General features: G+C 37.2%; 1 protein-coding gene across 1 annotated transcript in view; it reads left to right on the top strand.

Moving 5' to 3' along the window:
- The window catches only part of WDFY3 (WD repeat and FYVE domain containing 3), a 332419-nt gene that overhangs the window by 112169 nt on the left and 198598 nt on the right, over positions 1 to 21652 (top strand). Inside the window, 5 exon segments of the mRNA XM_043973480.1 lie at positions 3325 to 3454; positions 3457 to 3474; positions 3477 to 3518; positions 6093 to 6279; positions 17285 to 17451. Coding sequence (XP_043829415.1) covers positions 3325 to 3454; positions 3457 to 3474; positions 3477 to 3518; positions 6093 to 6279; positions 17285 to 17451 — 544 coding nt within the window.

Genomic DNA, 21652 nt, shown 5'->3' with positions numbered 1-21652 from the left:
ATCCACCCATCCATCCGCCCACCCACCCACCCATCCATCCACCCATCCATCCTGCTGACTGTCCCTCCCACATTTATGTCATCAGCTGATTTGATAAGCATGCTAACTTGTACTATTGTGTCTTGGAACATAGTTTTCTTATTTGAAAATGAATATAGTAGCACCTATAATAATGCCTCACCAGGTTGTTGTGAAGATCAGATGAGATTAAAGGGCTGTAGAAATGTCAGCCATTATTATTAATTATTCTGTGTAAGAAAATGACTAATTCCCAAATAACTGATGGATAAACTTTTAGACCACAACCCTAAGAAACAGGTCTCCTAATCCCATGGTCAGTGTTCTTTCTTTTGTGTCACATCTTATTTTGTTTACTGCCATGCAGATGAGGAATTATTTTATAAGTTCTCCATGTATCAAATGTATTTTGGTGATAATTATCAGTCATTTCAGAGGTATTTTTTGATAGATGAATATCTCATTTTTGTATTTTGTGACAGATGACTTTCTTATATTGAGCAGTTAACTGCTGTGCTATTTTTGAGACAGTTTTGCAATAATTTCTATGCCTAGAAGAGGTGACAAAAAGGTTTGTCCATATTGCTTTAGTTTTCTTTATGCTTCATTCAGACAAAATATTATAGAAATGGTTTTAATTCACCTAACAAACCAGTGTGATTTACAGTGAATGGGGCCTAGCCTGTTTCTGACTCTGATTTGGGTAAGGCCGGTATAGTTTGTATTTTTGAGTTTAAGATAATAAGAAATAGTGACATTTGTCTTCTCCCAGTAGGGCAGGTAGGTGGTGCAGTGGATAGAGCTCCAGGCCCAAAGTCAGGAAGACCTGAGTTCAAATATGACCTTAGGCACTTAATGGCTGTGTGACCCTGGGCAAGTCACTTAACCCTATTTGCCTCCTAATCTATAAGAGAAGGAAATGGCAAGCCATTCCAGAATCTTTGCCAAGAAAATCCCAAATGAGGTCAAGAAGAGTCAGATACAACTGAAACAACTGAATGACAGCAACAAAAGTACATTGATGTGTTTAAAGGACTCTGTGACCTTCTGTGCGTGTGTGTGTGTGTGTGTGTGTGTGTGTGTGCGTGCGCGCGCGCGCGTGTGTGTGTGATGTATTCTCTGTAGTCATTAATTTCCTGTCCCTGGATCCTCTGAACACACATTTACTTAACTACCATTTAACATTATCTAATAATTCTCTTATTTTCTCACATGCTTATCCATGACATGTGGAGTCTATCTTTTATGTTCTGTTTCTCTTCAGTTGGTTTGCTTACTATGAGATAAAGACCTATGTCCCCCAGGTAGGAGAAGGGTGAATTTCCTAACAGAACTTTTAATAAAAGGTATCTCTCCACTTAGAAACTGATTTCTGACTTTTGTCAACATGTGGAAGTTCCCAAAACTTATCACCAAAATGATCAGAGTACTTCAAAAATCCATTTCCCTGTGTTTTCTTTGTTGCTTACCTCATTTCTACATGTCAATCATGTACATTATATACATATCAATGTATACATGTCAATTACGGAATACTAAGGAATGAAATCATATTATCCAAAGGGAAGATAAGGCATGGCTTTGAGTGACTTTCTGCCGTACAGTTGTATCCTATCTCAGTCAGATGGTTGCTCACTCAAGTAGGACAAATGGCAGCCAATCCACACCCTTCTGTCCTGTGAGGCTGTTCTCCATGTTTCTTCTGTACCTTCTGCACAGGATGTGTGCCCAGCTTGCTGGGGGTTGTCCTCTAGATCCACTGACTTCGCTTAGAGAACTACTGAGCAGATAGGCCAGCTGTCTGTTTATTCCCTACTCTTATTACAGGTTTCAACCCATGGAACATTGAAGTGAAATAATAATGCTGTAACAACAACAAAAGTGATGATGATGGTGTGACGATTGTTATTTTTTCTGTCAGAAATGAAATGGTGGTTGAACCTGTGCCTTCTTGTTTCCAAAGCCAGTCCTCTACCACTATACCAGGCAACTTTCATTCTTCTTTCTAGTTAAGAATAAGCTGTAAGCTAAAGTTCAAAAGCTTTATTTTAAATAAAAGTTAAAATTTTTTTTTAACTAATGTTAATTGGATTTTCTCTCTTACCTCTACACTGGACCTCTACTGGGATAAAAAATTAAATAAAATAGAGTTGTGGCATACACATAGTCAACTAAATCATATTCCCTCAGTGGCCATGTCAAAAAATGTTTATTTTATTTTATATACCCTAATTCTTTCACCTCTGTGAGGGTGGTAGCATGTTTCACCATCAGTCCTCTGGAATCCTGGTTGGTTATCATATTCATTAGTTATCTTTCAAAGTTTATTTCTATAGTGTTGTTATTTTATTAATTGTTCTTCTTGTTCTACTCAGTTTTGCATCGTCTTTTATAAGTTCTCCTAGGTTTCACTGGAGTTAGCCCTTTCTTCATTTGTATATGTTATATTCCATTATATTAATATGCTATAATTTGGTTAGCTATGTTCTAATTGTTGGGCAGCCCCTTAGTTTCTTTCCTTCAATAAAGAGATATAATACTAATATTTTTGTACATATTAATCCCTTTACCTTTTTCTAAAATTCTCTTTGAGAGGGGCAGCTAGGTGGTGCAGTGGATAAAGCACTGGTCTTGGATTCAGGAGGACTTGAGTTCAAATCCAGTCTCAGACACTTGACACTAGCTGTGTGACCCTGGGCAAGTCACTTAACCCTCATTGCCCTGCCAAAAAAAAAATTTCTCTTTGAGATATAGGCCTAGTTGTAGTATTATTGGATAATTTTAAATGATGAGATTTTCTATATACATTAAGTACTGGATTAAATTAAGATGGCCTGATGATTTAAGGCCAATTTTTCCTTTCTATTTGTGTAAACAGTTATAATCCCAAGATTACTTTGTCTTTAGAGAATTTACTTTTTCCTGATTTGCTAGTTCTTTATTCTTATCAAAATAATTCCATTTCTAGCATATTATGTATCAAGATGCTATGTGACTTTTAATCATGTGGTTATTTTTTTTTATCATAGTATGAGCCAAAGGATCTATTCTGTATGAAACAGTTGAAAAAAAAAAGTCTTAAATCTTTTCTCATATAAAACCGTTGAAGTACATGCTGTATTTGTAATATAGCATATCTCCAGATTGTAGATTTTTCTTAATACTTTAAAATCAAAAACATTAGTTTAGCCTGATTCTAATGTATCGATACCTTAAAACTATGCTTTCGGGCTGTTTCTTCTTTTCTTCTCCCACATACAACCTCCCACCCCAGTTTATTGATTGATTGACTTTATTCATTTGTAGATATTGGTGAAACTCTGCAGTTTTGTGTCCCCAGCAGAAGAGCTGGCTCAGAAGGATGATCTTCAGCTTTTATTCAGTGCAATAACCTCCTGGTGCCCTCCCTATAACTTGCCTTGGAGGAAGAGTGCTGGGAAGTCCTCATGACTATATCCTTCATGGGCTTAGCGTCAATGTGGTGAAGTATATTCGAGTGGGTAAAGTTTCTTTGCATTTTCTCCAGTTTTCCTCTCTTAATGTTTCAAAGTAGAAAAGTATTATAAGCAGATTTTCTTTTCTTTTAAAAATATGCTCATCCATATTTATTTAGGTAATAATCATGAAATACAGGTTCATTCTTATAAATTCTAAAATATTATATACATATACATATATGTATAACACACATTACACATATACATATATATACACATATACACACATTACATACATATATACATTATATATATAATACACACACACACACACACATATATATATATATATATATATACACACACATACACACACACACACACACCTGTAAAAATTCGTTTCCCTTCAGCATGAATGTCCAGGCACAATCATAGAGAAACAGTGGTATCACCTTAGTTTTTCCCCTCCTTCCCCATAAAAATATGAGATTTCAGTTTGGGGATTTTGTAGGTGGTTTCATTTGATCTTTGACCAAAGTCTCCATCGGGAGCACACATGATCTTTTTTGTTGACAACGTCCCCTACTAAGTTCCTGCCCTGATGCTTCATGCTGGTGACTAATGTTTCCCAGGCTGTGTTAAGGGAGAGCACAGGCTCTGCAGATTACAAAGGCCCAGGAGAACTGAGATCAGTCTAGTTTACATGCAGAGAGAGTCTCTTACTGGAATATTGGCTGATAAGAGGATGAAGTTTCTTGTGTTATGAAAACTCACAAAATTGCCCATGTGGGCACAGTTTATCATCTGTGTGGGAGGGTACCACCTACACCAACACAATCACATACTTTGTAACAGCGATGGTGAAGAAACCGTATAGTACAGATGGGGGCTTTTCTTATCACCAATTCTTACTAAGAAAATCTTGGTTTAGTTACTTTATTTGCTATATGCATCTTGATGTCAATAAGTGCCAACAGTTTCTAAATAGGAGATGGCTGCCTTGCTCCCAAATGATTTGCTTATTTTCATCTAGCCCAAATTTTATTGGGTTTGAAAACTGACATTTCAAATAAAATTTGAAATAAATTTGTATTCCTTTACATTTAATCTCTTTTGACTTTTACATGCAATGGGATCCCTTTGAAAAGAATCTTTTTGAAAATCCACTCTGTAACCACTGAAGATACTCATTATTTGACTGATAGGATTGTGTCGCAAACAGTAGCAACTTTCTGTGTTTCTATATTTCTATATAATTCTGGACTGCATTTGTACGGCTCTGATTTTTCTTTAAAACAATAAATACTCCTTTTCTGTCGTCTTTATAATGTAACAATATAAGAAATCCAAACTGTAATGTGGAACTAGACCTTGAGAAGTCACTTAACCTATATGAGTCTCAGTTTCCTCATCTGTAAAATAAAGAGTTAGACTTGATGGTCTGTAACCTTCCTTTCAGCTCCATATCTGTGCTGCTAGTGAGGTGTGGCAGTACTGGGCCTGGAAGCAGGGCCTGTGTGCAAAACTGGTCTCAGACCCTTATTAACTGTGTGATCTTGGGCAAGTCACTTAATCACTATTTACCTTTGTTTCCTCAACCTTAAACTGGGGGTGATAATAGTTACTTTTCTGGGTTGTAAGGATCAAATGAGACAATATTTGTAACACACACACACACACACACACACACACACACACACACACACACACACACTGTTGTAACCTGTATATTGAAGTAGCCTCCTTCAGGGTCCAGGTACTGCTTGGTTTTGCCTTTCTGTCTCCCTGGGATCTATCTCAATGCCTTATACATTATATTTTGGTTTTTGTTTTTTAATTAGCTTTTTTATTTCATCAGTGTAAAGAAAAATGTTTAGGTACAGATTTGTGCTTGCTTTACAATTGAGGCTGAGTCACCTTGTATGCTGAGAGGTTATTATACAGTTATGATGTATCAGACATAGGATTTGAACTCAGGTCTTTTGATTTTGAGGTTGACTCTCTCTCCAGATTTTTACATGCTGTGGGTACTTGGTAAATGTTTATTGAATTGAATTGACTTGATTTTCCCCCCAGTATTTTCCTGTATAATATTTCTTCTTTAGAAGTATAATTTTTAAGGGGCAGCTAGGTGACACAGTGGATAAAGCCCCAGCCCTGATTCAGGAGGACCTGAGTTCAAATCCAGCCTCAGACGCTTGACACTGAACTAGCTGTGGTGACCCTGGCAAGTTACTTAACACTCATTGCCTTGCAAAAAAAAAGTATAATTTCCCCCCCAAATAACTTTGAATTTCTCTTTCTTTTCTTTTTTCTTTTTTTTTTGCAGGGCAATGGGGGTTAAGCGACTTGCCCAGGGTCACACAGCTAGGAAGTGTCAAGCGTCTGAGGCCCGATTTGAACTCAGGTCCTCCTGAATCCAGGGCTGGTGCTTTATCCACTGAGCCATGTAGCTGCCCCTCTCTTTATTTTCAAAAGAAATTAAAATAAATCTTAATGTCTAGCGTTTTATGTGTACTATTTTCGTATCTAAATACAGTAGCTACTTTAGCCAAATTTAAGTGAATAAAAATGTGTGAAGTAGTTGAAAGTTGCTTTTTATGGATACATAGTTACTGTAATTTTTTGTTTTTGCAGAAAAAGAATGTTTGTCAACGTGTGTCCAGAATATGCAGCAATCAGATGATCTTTCTCCCCTAGAGATTGTTGAAATGTTTGCTGGGCTTTCTTGCTTTCTCAAAGATTCCAGTGATGTTTCTCAAACACTGCTTGATGACTTTAGGATATGGCAAGGATATAACTTTCTCTGTGATCTCTTGCTCAGGTATGAAGCATGTATTTATGTATAATTTTTTCCCTATCAAATGTCATCTGGTCTTTTTGTCTCACTTATTTCTGTGTGATTTGTGTGTGCATTTGCATAATTAGATCCAGTTATTTTGAGGGGGGGGCAGAAGGAGAGAACAACTTTTTTTTCAGTATAACACTTGTTTTCGCAAAGTAAGTTGCCTTTATTTGCTTTTTCTTTATCATTCCAAATCCCCAACCTGCTCCTTGGCCATCACAGCCCCCCTGCATAGGCAATGAAATACGTGGCCTTGATTCACTTCTGTATTGTAGCAAAGGTAAAAGTGTTCAGAATATCAGGCGTACTCTGAGAAATTGGTAGAGCAAGAGTGGCAAAACTGAGGAGCAGTAAGCCTTTTTCCTTCTTTATTGGGCAGCCCCTTGGTAGTAGAAAAAAAAAATGAGTTAGCGTAGTCCTATCTTGTGCTGGATGAAGATACTTTCCCTTGTTAGTTCACTTTTAATTACCTCTCCTTTATTCAATTTCAGTATGCTCTATAAGAAGAATTAGATGTGGTTATAGGGAGCTATATAAATATGTTACATTAAATAGGCTAGTAGTCCCCCGTCCCTTCTGTTAGAAGGTGGACAGATATATTGCACATATATCTGGTGACAAGTACCATTGAGAAGCCAGCACCTTCCCTCTTTGCTGTTTTAGGCTTTCTAGGCACTTTAACGGGTTGTTCCACTGTAGGTGGTCCCTCTCATCCTGAGCTGCTCTTATTCTTCCCCTGTGGTGTTTTTTTTTTGTCTGTCTATTTTTGGTCTGCAACAGTGCTTTCATGAGTGGGGTGGTGGTGGTGGTGAACATGAAATCCCTCTGCCATTTTGTATAGGCAGTTTCTCTTTATTTTATAATAAATATCAGAATGTTTGTCACTTATGTGGAGGTGAGTAATTTGCCCATGAACAAACTGCTACTATGTGTCAGACCAACAAAATAAGTGGTTGAACCAGAAACTTATGTCACATTATCACCGTGTCATTACTTTAATAGTTTAAAATGCCCATGTTTTTTATTAATATGGTCACTTTCATTTACCAACCCAGATTAAAAGTCCTCTGCATTTTGTCCCTTAGTAATAGACACATTCCATCACTTGGAGCCATTCCATCTTGGTAACACCTGCCAAAACTTACACTCTACTGATCCAGAATCAACTCCATGCCATGATGAGACACTGGAATAGGACTTGAGTGAAGCAGCCATGTAGACTAAAGTTGGAGAGGATTTGGAGAGATCTTCCCCAAAGGGCTTTAACTTCCAAAATGTTTTGCAAATTATCTGTAGTCACTTATTCATAGAGCTTCCTTGAGAATCAAAATTACATTCACCTGGAACAAACCCAGTGCTATTCAAGTGAATAAAAGCCAGCTATTTGATAGAGAAGGCATTTATTATTTTTTTAGATAAAGCATTTATTAAGCTCTTTTAACAATATGTCTCATATTGTACTCTCAGAACAGCCAAATCCAGACACAGATAAATGTCTTCCTTGGAAATTGCTTTGCTTCCAGTTTATTTTAGGAAGAATATTTTTACACTTTCACAGAGTTACAAAATTCAGAGTTGGAAGGGACCTTGGTGACCCTCTATATAAATAACCCTTAAGGAGAAGTTCCTCTACAAAATACCCCCAAAGCTTCGCCTTTGAAGAGTATTTTATCCTTTTATGCCAATATTGGTAGAATATTGTATACATTGTTAGGTGCAGCCTCTCTACTGAGTATTTTTATTAATTGTTTTTGTCACAAGGAAACATTCATTTGGGAGGATGAAAGGATGGCTTATGACCATGGTTTAAAGACAGAAGACATTAATAAAACATAGTTTAAAAAGAAAAATATTGCTGGATTTAGTGTTATGGTTTCAGAGCTGGAATGAATGTGTTTCAGAGGCCATCTCGTCTACAGTTTAGTCAATGAGTGGTCCTCTGTACTCTGGGGACCAATTTTTAATTGGGGAGTGCTAGCTGAGCGGCTCGCTGCAATATTGGGGCAAGGAAGGAGACCCGCAACCTCCCTCAAAACAGAACAAGATTTATTTCAACAAGAACGAACTTAAAAAAAACACACACACACAAACAGGATCAGTAGGATCAAGGGAAAGGAAATAAAAATGGGGAAAGGGAAATTATAATACCTGAAAAATACCACCGCCCAGGAATCAGCTGAAAATATGCAGCAGAACGCCTGTCGCTTTCCAGCTTCCACCTAGAATGCCCAATTCTCCTCCCCCAAACCTAGAAACACCCCACACAGCCCCAGCCAATGGTATGGCTGCTCTGACAGTCACGTGACTGCCCTCACTAGGCTTCCAATCATTATAATTTTGCCAGGCCCATGTAGGCATCTTCGAGTGGGGAAGATGTGAGGTGCCAGAGGCTACAACCAGTGGGTGGCATAAAAACCTCAAATAAAACAAATAACAATTAATTCTTTACAGTACTCTCCTTGAAAACACTGTCAGTGAGGAGGATTCTTTCACTTCCTAAGGCAGCCCATCCCACTTCGGGGTGCCCTGAACTTGTCTTTTTGAGTTGCCATATTTTCCAAGAACACTGGGCCCAGATTATACAGGAGGCCCTGAATGTGTCAGGGGCAAAAACTTCCCTGCCTCCCCCTACAAGACGACATCATTTGTTGTTTGTATCCCAAACTAGACTCCACGTGTGCACTTGGGAGTCCAGACAGGCACCAGTAAATCTGCAGCACCCTCGGGCAGCTGGGACCCTGGCGGATGAGCAGACCATCCTGTCTTCAAAGTTTAGCAGTTCCCTAGGGAAAAGAGTGAGGCTTTTGCTGTCACCTTGCTCATCCCCTTTGGGAGGAGTTTTATCTTTTTCCCACCTTTACTCCCCGCCCCCCCTGCCCCACCCCCCTCACGCCATACCCCTTTAGGTGAAGATTTGTTTTCTCCTCCTTTTGTTCATATAAATAAATATGCAAACTTCTGAATGGATAGTGAACTCTTTGGTTTCCACAGGCATGTGCATTTCTCTTGTAAGAAACCTGGTTTTACATAAGTTTCCTGAAGTTGTGATTGCCTATTGGCATCCTAAAACAAAGTTTTTCCTTTTGTCAAATTAAGTTTTTGCTGCTAACATCCATTGCTTCTAGCCCTTTCAGGAAAAAGACCATCAGCCTAATCCCATTTAAGTATGACACTCTTTCATATGCCCTAAAAGGTGTTACCTAGAAGAGAATACTATACTCCATATGTAGTCTGACCAGGGCAGATGGTCTCGGTCTCGGTCTCAGTCTCTGTCTCTCTCTGTCTCTCTCTCTCTTTTTGCAGAGCAATGAGGGTTAAGTGACTTGCCCAGGGTCACACAGCTAATAAGTGTCAAGTGTCTGAGGCCAGATTTGAACTCAGGTCCTCCTGAATCCAGGGCTAGTCTTTTATCCATTGCGCCATCCAGCTGCTCCCTGTTATATTTCTCTTAATTCAGCCTATATTCCTTTAGCTCTCTTATATGTCATGTCATAGTTATTGAACTTATCTCCAATAAGACATTCAGGGTTCTTTATTCCTTCCCCATGCCAACTTCTGTCTTGCCATGCCTCCCCAGTACTATATTTGTAATATTTATTTTTTAAACATAATTCTAAGAATTTACATGTATGCCTGTTAAATTTTATCTTTGTACATTTAGTTCAATGTTGTAGCCTGTCAAGATCTTTTTGAACACTGACCCATTCAGATTGTTAGTTGTTTTTATAGCTTCATGAAAGGGATTAGCACAGTTTCTGGCACATAGTAGGTGCTATATAAAATGCTAGATATTATTATTATGTGCAAATATCATCTCCAAGCCATTACTGAAAACGTTAAAAAGCATAATGCTAAGCACAGGTCCCTGATGCATGCTATTCAGAGACCTTTTTAGTTGACATTAAGCTACTAATAAGTACTCTTTGGGTCTTGCTATTCAATCATTTTTTTTTAATTCACCTACTACTTAGCCCTTATTGCTCCATTCTCTCTCACTCCCCAAAAATAGTATGACAGACTTTACGAAATACTGTGTAAAATCTTTCCCTGATCTGTCATTCTAGTAACCCTGTCAAAAAAAGAAATAAGGTTAGTCTGGCAGGCCTTGTTCTTGATGGTTCTTTGTAATCATGGCTTCCTTTTCTAGATGCTCAATTACCATCTCTTTAGTAATAAATACAAGAGTTTCCCCAGGAATAATAATCAACCCCACTGGAATAGGGAATAGTGATTTTACTTCTCATTTTTCATGTTCTTTTAGAAGTAGTTCATCAGCCAATACACTTACCAATTCTTCTAGGACACTGCTAGTTTATATGGTTACTGTTCATATGGACCAGCTGACTTCAACTTATGATCAAGATATGTTCCATAGTAAATAAGTAGGCAAAGGACATGAATAAACAATCAAGATATCTTAATCAATAGAATGTAGAACTGGGAGTCTTGAAGACTTGAGTGTGAATTCTGCCTCAGATACTAGTTGTGTGGTCACTTTAATTGCCTTCAGCCTCAGGTTTTTTTTTGTTTGTTTGTTTTTTGTTTTCTGTAAGATGGCTGTAATTCTAGGATCTGTCCTATAGGATTGTGCTAATAGAGTCAAATTACATGAGATAATGTATGTAAAGTGCTTTCCAAATCTTGAAGTGCTATATAATATTAGCTATTATTGTGGTATATAAAAATACTCCATCTCATTAATATTAAGAGAATTTCAAATTTTAAAAGTAAGGTTTCGGGGGCAGCTAGGTGGCACAATGAATAAAGCACTGGCCCTGGCTTCAGGAGGACCTGAATCCAAATGTGGCCTCAGACACTTGACACTTGCTAGCTGTATGACCCTGGGCAAGTTATTTAACCCTCACTGCCCTGCAAAAAATAAAATAAAAGTAAAGTTTCATTCATCCCCATGAAAGTGGTAAAAATGTTAACAGAAATAGTGTTGAAAAGGCTATAGGAATACGGGAACATTACTAATACTGTATAGATGGAACTGTGACGTATTCCATATACTGTGTAAGACCAATTAATTTGGAGTTATGCAAGAAGATTCACCAAACTTTTAGCCTAGCAACTTCATTAATGGAATGTATCCCAAAGAATTTGCAAGGCCCCATGTCTTCTAAAATGTTTATAGGAACACCTTTTGCTATAGCAATAACAACAACAACAAAAAAAAACAACACCCTAGAAATAAAGGGATCCCACATAGATTGAACAAATTATGGTATGTGAATATAATTATGTTTTTGAACTATTAGAAATTTGAGAAAATAAGAAAAAGATGAGATTTCAGTGAGCTGATACAGTGAAGTAAGCAGAACTAGGAAAATAATTTACAAAACAGTTAACACAACAGCTGCAGTAATATAAATGAAAATGTTAGATATCAAAAGAAATGTAAATTCTGAGAAATTATAGTGAAAAATCTTGGGCCCAGATCATGTGATGAAACACACCTTCCTTCTTTCATTTGAAATGGGGTGGGGTGAGCTGGGGATGAGAAATTAGAGAGAATGAATTTTGTATATACTGTAAGATAATATATTACTTATTGGGTTTGCTTTATCTTTTTGTTGTTGTTACAAGGTAGGGTCCAGTAGCAAAGGAAAGGAAGCAATATCCCAAAATGACTGAAACTAAAACAAAAGACCTCATTAAATATTATTTTATAAATACAGTCTCAATTACTTGATGGGTTCTCTGGGCACCCACCTTAGTTTCTTTAGACAATACTGTTCTTTTTGTTTTCTCATCAGAATTGTTTCTTTTTGTGTGATGAGAATTTCATTATTTTTTTTAAGGTTTTCATCTAATTATTTATTTGTTTTTTAATAGTGAACATTTTTATTTATAATCCAAATTCTATCCCTTCTTCCCTCCCTCTCCTCCTTTAAGTAGTAAGCAATCAGATATAGGTTATACATGTGCAATTATGTAAGACATTACTATATTAGTCATTTTGTACAAGAAAACTTGAATAAAAGAAAAAAAAAGAAAGTGAAAATGAGCATGCTTTAGTCAATCAATATGAGTTCTTTCTTTGGAGGTGTTAGTATGCTTCATCATTAGTCCTTTGGGATTGTCTGGGATCATTGTATTGCTGAGAATAGTTGTCATTCACAGTTCTTCATTGAACAATATTTCTGTCACTGTGCACAACATTCTCTTGGTTCTATTCACTTCATTATACATCAGTTCATATAAGTCTTTCCAGGCCTTACTGAAATAATCCTGCTTGTCATTTCTTATATCACAATAATATTCCATTACAATCATATACCGGGGCAGCTAGGTGGCACAGTGGATAAAGCACTGGCCCTGGATTCAGAAGGACCTGAGTTCAAATCTGGCCTCAGACACTTGACACTAGCTGTGTGACCCTGGGCAAGTCACTTAACCCTCATTGCCCCGCAAAATAAATAAATAAATAAAAATAAATAAAAATAAAAATAAAAAAAACAATCATATACCAAAGTTTGTTCTGCCATTCCCTAACTGATGGTCATTATTTTGATTTTCAATTCTTAGCCACCACAAAAAAAGCTGTTATGAATATTTCTGTACAAATAGGTCTTGAGTTTTTCATTCTTAGGAGCTTCCCCATCTGGACTGTTTTTACATATGTAATTTTTGTCCATAATCTCCTATTTTGTCTTTCCTCTGAACCTTCATAAATTTGTTCTTAAAAAATATAGAGTTTGAGGGGTAGGGCCAAGATGGTTTAGAAAAGACAGGAACTCGCCTGAGGCCTCCTTGGAACCCCTCCAGGCAACTTTAAATAATGCCTCAAAACAAATTTGGGACTGGCGGAACCCACAAAAGAACTGGGTAAAACAACTTTTCAGCTCAAGACAGCTGAGAACTAACATCAGCAGGAAAGGTCCATTGTAACAAGGTGAGAGTGGAGTTCAGTGCATCAGAGGCTGCCCCCAAGCAAACCAATATTAGGCATTGGGGGCAACTGAATCAGTGGTCTCTCTCAGCCCACAGATGGTAAGGAAGTTAGAAAACTCTTAAGAGGGAGATTAGAGGGATCTTTTTGCTAACACCAGGGATAGGACTCTGATGCATTGCCCATACTTGGATCTGGGTCGCAGTCCTGAATCTCAGTTCCAGGACAAAGAGGAGCAGTAGCACACCAGAACTTGCCACCACAGGGGAGCTGGGACCCTGTTCATAGTTCCAGGGTGGATAAGAGCACTTGTGGTTGCTTAATGACCAGAGCAAAGGCCAGGAGAGTGGTAGTAGATCATACCACTTTGTAAGAACCAAAAACTCATTAGGTGCCCAGAATAGTCTTTGAAAAGAAATGCATAAAAAACTTGAACCATGGGACAGTGCCCCCTCCACTCTGGAAGCAGAGGCCCACTTTAGTATAGAGTTAAAAATCAAGAAATAAAGTGGGAAAATGAGCAAAGAGCAGAAAAAGATTTTAATTGTAGAAAATTACTATGGTGACAGGGAAGATCAAAAAAATCACACTCAGAACAAGACAACAAAGTCAAAATGCTATATCCAAAAAATATGGATTGATCTCAGGCCATGGAAGAGCTCAAAAAAGGATTTTAAAAATCAAGCAAGAGAGGTAGAGGCAAAATTGGGAAGAGAAATGAGAGTGATACAAGAAAATCATGGGAAAAGAGTTTGGTAAAGGAGGCACAAAAAAATGCCAAAGAAAATAACATCTTAAAAACCACAATAGGTGGTGCAGTGGATAAAGCACCAGCCCTGGATTCAGGAGGACCTGAGTTCAAATGTGGCCTCAGACACACCTTATACTTACTAGCTGTGTGACCCTAGGCAAGTCACTTAACCCTCATTGCCCTGCCCCCCCCCCCCAAAAAAAAAACAATGCACAAAACAGAATAGGTCAAATAGTAAAAGTGACACAAAAATCCAGTGAAGAGAAGAATGCCTTGGAAAGCAGAATTGACCAAATGGAAAAATAGGTACAAAAGTTCACTTATGAAAATAACTCCTTAAAAAGTAGAATTGGCCCAATGGAAAAAGAGGTACCAAAGGTCACTGAATAAAATAATTCCTTAATAATTAGAGTTGAATAAAAAAATAAAAATTAGAGTTGAACAAGTGGAAGTTAATGATTTTATGAAACATCAAGAAACAATAAAACAATTAATAGAATGAAAAATAGAAAAAATGTCAAATATCTCAAAGGAAAAACAACTGATTTGCAAAATAGATTCAGGAGAGATTATTTTGGACTACCTGAAAACCATGATCCCCCCCCCCCCAAAAAAAAAGCCTACATATCATCTTTTAAGTAATTATCAAGGAAAACTGTCCTGATATTCTAGAACTATAGGGTAAAATAGATAATTAAAGAATCCACCAATCACTTAAAGAAAGCAATTCCAAAATGAAAACTCCTAGGAATATTATAACCAAATTCCAAAGCTCCCAGGTCAAGGAGAAAATATTTCAAGTAGCCCAAAAGAGACACTTCAAATATTGCAGAACCACAGTCAGGATAACACAAGATTTTATAATTTCTACATTAAAGGATCAGAGGGCTTGGCATATGACATTCCAGAGGGCAAAAGACCTAGGATTACGACTAAGAATCACCTATCCAGTAAAACTGAGTATAATCCTTTAGGCAAAACATGGATATTAAATGAAACAGAGGACATTCAAGTATTCCTAATGGAAAGACCAGAGCATAACAGAAAGTTTGACTTTTAAATATGACACACGAGAAGGATAAAAAGGTAAACAGAAAAGAGAAATAATAAAGGATTCAGTAAGATTCAACTGTTTTCATTCCTACTTTGGAAAATGATACTTGTAACTCCTAAGAATTTTATCATTATTAGAAGGAATCTACAAAGACAGAGGGCAAACGTATGAGTTGAATATGATAGAATAATTACCCAGAAATAAAAATAAGGGGTGAGAAAGGAAGCACTGGGAGAAGGAAAAAGGTAGAGGTAGAATGGGATAAAGTATCTAACATAAAAGAGATGTGAAATAGCTTTTACAATGGAGGGGAAGAAGAGAGAAGTGGGGGAGTGGGTGAACCTTACTCTCATGGGGAATTGGCTCAAAGAAGGAATAAAATATATACTCATTTGGGCATAGAAGTCTGTCTTAACCTACAGGAAAGTATGATGGGAAGGGGATAGGAGAAGTGGCTAATAGAAGTGAGGGCAGATTGGGGGAGGTAAGATTCAGAAGCAAAACACTTTTGAGAATGAACAAGGTGAAAGCAAGAGAAAGTATAATAAATAGGAAAAACAGGATGGAGGGAAATATATAGCATTCATAAATGTGAAAAAAATTTATAGAAAGTTTCTCTGATAAAGACCGCACTTCTTAACTATATAGAGAATTGAGTCAAATATAGAAATAAGAGGCATTCCTCAATTGATAAATGGTCAAAGGATATGAAAAGTCAGTTTTCAGATGAATTAATCAAAGCTATAGTCATATGGAAAAATGCTGTAATCACTATTGATGGAGAGAAATGCAAATTAAATCTACTGAGCTACTACCTCACACTCATCAAATTGGCTAATGTGACAGAAAAGGAAAATGACAAATGTTGGAAAGGATGTGGGAAAATTGAGACACTAACGCTCTGTTGGTGACATTGTATACTGATTCAACCATTCTGTAGAGCAATTTGGAACTATGCTGAAAGGGCTACAAAATCACACATGACCAAGAAATACCACTTCTAGGTCTAGATCCTAAGAGATTAAAAAAAGAAAAAAAAAAAGGAAAAGTATCTATATGTACAAAAATATTTATAGCAGCTTTTTTTTTTTGTGGTGACAAAAAATTGGAAAGTGAGGGGATGTCTGCCATTTGGGCAGTGGCTGAACAAGTTGTGGTATATGATTATCATGGAATAATATTATGTTATAAAAAACAATGAATGGGATGCTCTTAGGAAAACCTGGAAAGTCTTACATGAACTGATGCGAAGTGAAATGAGTAGAACCAGGACATTGTATATATTAACAGCAATACCATATGATGATGAACTGTGAATAACTTAGCTATTCTCAGAAATACAATGACCCAAGACAACTCTGAAGGACTTATGAAAAATGCTGCCTATCTCCAGAAAAAGATTTGATGGAATCTGAATGCAGATTAAAACATACTTTTTCTTTACTTTTTTATTTCTCTCTCTGTCTGTCTCTGTGTCTCTCTCCACCCCCACCCCCCTGGGAGGGGGTTATTTCTTTCACAATGTGACTAACATGAAAATATATTTTGCAAGATGATGTATTTATAACCTATATCAAATTGCTTGCCTTTTCAATGAGGGGGGAAGGGACAGAGGGAGCAAATTTGAACTCAAAAATATTTGTTTAATGTTTAAAATGTTTACATGTAATTGGGGAATAATAAAATAATAAATTTTTTAAAAAGAAAAAAATACAGGGTTCGTGCTAGTATATGCCTGGCTTTGTTTTCCTTCTTTATCAGAAATTCTAAGAGCAACTATTCACTTAGCACAGTTTGCCAAACAAAAACCTAACTCTGTAGGCCTGCATAGTTTGCACAAAGTAGATTCCTTTCCCTGGCCCAGGATACTCTTTTCTTTCTTTCTTTCTTTTTTTTTTTTGCAGGGCAGTGGGGGTTAAGTGACTTGCCCAGGGTCACACAGCTAGTAAGTGTCAAGTGTCTGAGGCCGGATTTGAACTCAGGTACTCCTGAATCCAGGGCCCATGTTTTATCCACTGCGCCACCTAGCCGCCTCCCCAACATACTCTTGTTCAAAAACAAAGCAGGCCCTTCATGTTTCTTTACTAAGGAGATGTCTGTGTACATTGTATTCAGCTGCGGTCAGCATATTAAACCGAGATAAAATAAGTAGGTAAGGTAGATTCAGGGAGGGTTTTACAGTTATTCCAGTGCAGTATTAACTTGAGAATTACATTTAGCATCTGTGTTAAATTTAAGGCTCTCTATTTGTTTGTTTGAATCAGACTCATGTTTCCTTTTATAGATTGGAACAAGCAAAAGAGGCAGAATCCAAGGATGCTTTGAAAGATCTAGTTAATTTGATAACTTCTCTAACAACATATGGTGTCAGTGAACTAAAACCAGCTGGCATTACCACAGGGGCACCATTTTTATTGCCTGGATTTGCAGTTCCCCAGCCCGCAGGAAAAGGTGAGTTGATTTATTTTTGTCCTTGATGTACTTGGAGGAATAAAAATGTAATTTAAAAATATTTGTTTTCATTAGTACTATACATAGAAAACCAATTTTAAAAATTTCTAGTACAATTTGCATATTGCATTTTATTGATTACTTGAAATAAAAAATGGTAGACATTAAAACTGACTAAAATCCTGTAAAATGAGTTTGTATTGAATTATACAAAATATAAATTTAGCTGTTGTTGGTTTTGTTACTGCTTTTTTTTCCCTAGAGACTAGATCTGTCTATCTCATCCAAACTGGAAAGAGCAGTGGCCACTCACAGGTCCAATTCCACTATTCATTTACAAGGAAACTTTGACTGCCTCCATTTCTGTCCTGAGCCAGTTCTCCCCTCCTCAGGCAGCCTGAATTCCTCCCCACCTTCGCCCCCAACTCCCCACCCAAAGGCTTTCCATATTGGTGTCTGAGAGTGTAGACACCTGATCAGCTTTAGCCCACTACAGGTCAGAACTTCCAGGTACATGTGATCCACTAGTCTCAGGTTGCCCAGTAGCAGGGATTACAAATGTGTTCCTTCATGAATGAGTGCTGGACCTGGAATTAGGGAGAGCTGAGTTCAAATTCTACCACTGACAGAGGCAGTGTGACCCAGCATAACTCTGGAAAGTCAATTAACCTTTCCGGGCCTTAGCTTTCTTATCTGTAAAATGGAGATCATACGAGTACCTACCTTCCAGGGTTCTTGTGATGATCAAATGGGATACTATTTGTAAAGCGCTGTTGTTACTACATTTTTAGAGATTTGTTTTCAAATGGATAGGCCTTTTGGCACAGTAATTATTGAACTGGCTTTGGAGCCGGGAAGACCAAGTCTGGAAGGGGAGATGGAGATAGGCTCCATGCAGATGTTGGTACTTGATCTGCATTTTACTGCAGAGGCACTCTACTTCATGATATGTAAACTAGGCATTACAGTTTTTGGGGGGTGCAGGGCAATGAGGGTTAAGTGACTTGCCCAGGGTCACACAGCTAGTTAAGTGTCAAGTGTCTGAGGCTGGATTTGAACTCAGGTCCTACTGACTCCAGGGCTGGTGCTTTATCCACTGCGCCACCTAGCTGCTCCCTAAAGTGCTCTTCCTAAAGTGACTATACCACCCTGATGGAATCAATAAATTCCAGTGATGTCCTGTCCTCTGTTTAGCATTCAGAACCCATCATAACCTGTCATTCATGCCCCTGTTCCTGTCTTTCCAGTCTTTTTACATTTTACTTCCCTTTCCCTACTCTATAATCCAGTGACACTCCCCTTCTTGTTATTCCTCCCATAAGATACTCTATTTCTCAACAACTGGCATTTTCACTGACTATTCTTCATGGCTGGAATGATCTTCTTCCTTATCTCTACCTCTTGGATTACCTGGCTGCTTTCAAGCTCTGGCCAAAATCCCACCTTCAATAGGAAGCCTTTCCTGATTTTCTTTTAGTTGCTTCATTTTGAAAAATGAAAATAATTTTCTTGATGATTATTGAATATACCATTAAAAATTTATGATGTGTACATACTGATGGGATGCATTATATATACCTATGATGATTTTATAGTTGTTTGCCTTTCTTTCTGTTAGGTTTTAAGCTCTTCAAGAGTATGTTTGCCTTTGTATCCCCAGTTTGCTTAATTGTCATTTATTTAAAATTTTTTTTTTTTTAGCGAGGCAATTGGGGTTAAGTGACTTGCCCAGGGTCACACAGCTAGTAAGTGTTAAGTGTTTGAGGCCGGATTTGAACTCAGGTACTCCTGACTCCAGGGCCGGTGCTCTATCCACTTCGCCATCTAGCTGCCCCTATTTAAAAATATTTTATGAGTACTTATTACAGGCTAGGCATTGGGAACATCAACACAACAATGCCTGGGTAAGATGTATATTGACAAGTTAATACAAAATTTATACAAAATAAATACTCAACAATTTCAGGGAGAGAACTGGGAAAATAAGGATGGGCCTCATTTAGGAAGTGGAATTTTATCTGACCCTTTTTAAGAGCTAGAGATTTTAAGAGGCCAAGGTGAAGTAGTCAAAGGATATAAACAAAAATCCCCCCCACCAAAAAAAAAATTTCAAAATTTCAAACTGTTATCAAACATGAAAGAGTGCTCCAAATCAGTAATAACAAGAGCACTGCAAATAAAAATAAACCTTAAGTTTTACTCCATATCCAGCAAATTGACCAAGGTAACAAAAGAGGGGAATAATTAATGTTGGAGACAGGCCTACTAATTAGTACATTCATTCTGAAAAGCAATTTGGAATTGTGCAAATAAAGTTGCTGAAATGTTTATACTTTTTTTATCCAGAGATTGTAATGCTAGATATAAACCCAAGGAAGCCATTAATTTTTTAAAAAATAAAATATGTATGCCAAACAGATATACCAAAATACTTATGGCAGCACTTTTTGTAGTAACAAAGAACTGGAAAGAAAGTAGACCTCTGTGGATTGGAAAATGGCTAGACAAATTGTGCTACTTGATTATATGATGAATACAGGGAAGCATTGATACATCTACAAGAACTGATGCAAAAGAAAATTACCAGAACCAAGAAAACAATATACACAGTGACTACATCAATGAAAATGAAGAAAAAACTGCAAAACGAATGTTCCAAAATTCAAGAGAATAAGCTTGACTCCATAGAAGTGCTGTGAGAAAACACCTCCCCCTTTACCTCAGTGGGGTTGGGAGGGGGCTTCTTGGGCATGAAACATCGAATATATTAGATCTTTTTTTAAGATGTATTAATTGGTTTTGCTGACTTTTTTCATTTTCCTATTTTTATTTTTAAAATTTCTTTGTTATAATGGAAGACTCAGAGCAGAGAAGTGAGGAGGAATTTAGACATTATAAAACAAAATATATCAATAAAATTTATTTTTAATAAAGAACCAGAGTTGATGAGGATGTGCATTATAGGTATAGGGAAATAGCTTATGCAAAGGCAAGGAGATAGTATATGTAATGTCATCTAAAAGTAACAGCAAATAAGGCAGTTTGGGTAGAATATAAAGTATGTGAATAAATGTGCCACAAAACTAAAAAAAAAAAAGACTACAGCCAGATTTTAGACTGATTTCTCTCATGTCATGTAGCTCAGAATATTATATAGGGAATAACAGCTTCTCCAGACATAAGAGGTTAATTTAAAAAATTTTTTTTGTTTGATTATCCAGTAGTTTCTTACAAGCATTTCTTAGGATTTTAAAGCCTGTTCTTAAGGAGATCTAATTCTGAACTTTGTAGATATTCCGTCACATGGTTATCACTTTATGAATAGTAGTTACTGTCTTTTATTCATTCTACAAGTATTTCTGGGCTAGGCTCTGATAGGTTCTGGGGATACAAAGACACAAAACAATTCCCTATCCTCAGTGATAGTAAGTACACTAGTGTGGCTGGAATGTAGAGTGTGCAGGAGAATAATATGTAATTAGCTGAACCAGGCAGTTTGTAGAAGAGTTTAAATGCCACAATGGGGTAATTTTTCTTAGAGGCAAGAGGGAGACACTAGTGCTTCCTCAGCAGAGAGATGATGTCATCAGAGGACCTGGTAAAGACCATGGGGAGATTACTGTGTTTGGGATCAGACCACTTTGAGAACACTCAAAGCTTGAAGCTTGCTACCCCAAGCTGTCTCTGAGATCTTGGCTTAACACAACATTCAGTACCCCCAAGAAAGCCACAGAAGGACCCAAGAGGACAAGGCTTTATCCAGGCATTCTTCCTTGAATTGTGCCGAGCATTGCCCTAATTTGAAATCCAAACTCATGAAATAAGAAGAAAACATGAGTGAACAACAACAACAAAAAAGAATCTCACCCTAAAGAACTTTTATGGTGACAGGGATGCTCAGGAGAGAAACCAGAAGGAAATGATTCCAAAACATCTAAAAGCAAAGCCTTACAGAAGAACATGAGAATGAATGAATGAATGAATGAATAGCTAAATAAATAAATGAATGGATGAATGAATAAATTAATTAATAGATAAATAAAAGAAAGAAAAAAGAAAAACATGGCTTACACAAAGAGACCAACCAGAATTCCTAGAAGAGATGAATTCGGGGGGGGGGGGGAAGGAGTTGGAAAGAAAAGCTGTAATGAATGAAAAGCCAGAGAGACTTTCTGGGCAATTAATATTCAATTTATTAAAG

The sequence above is a fragment of the Dromiciops gliroides genome, chromosome 6 (assembly GCF_019393635.1).
Source record: "Dromiciops gliroides isolate mDroGli1 chromosome 6, mDroGli1.pri, whole genome shotgun sequence".
NCBI lineage: Eukaryota > Metazoa > Chordata > Mammalia > Microbiotheria > Microbiotheriidae > Dromiciops > Dromiciops gliroides.
Note: the sequence above shows the minus strand (reverse complement) of the source record. Positions and strands in the feature narration are given on the sequence as shown.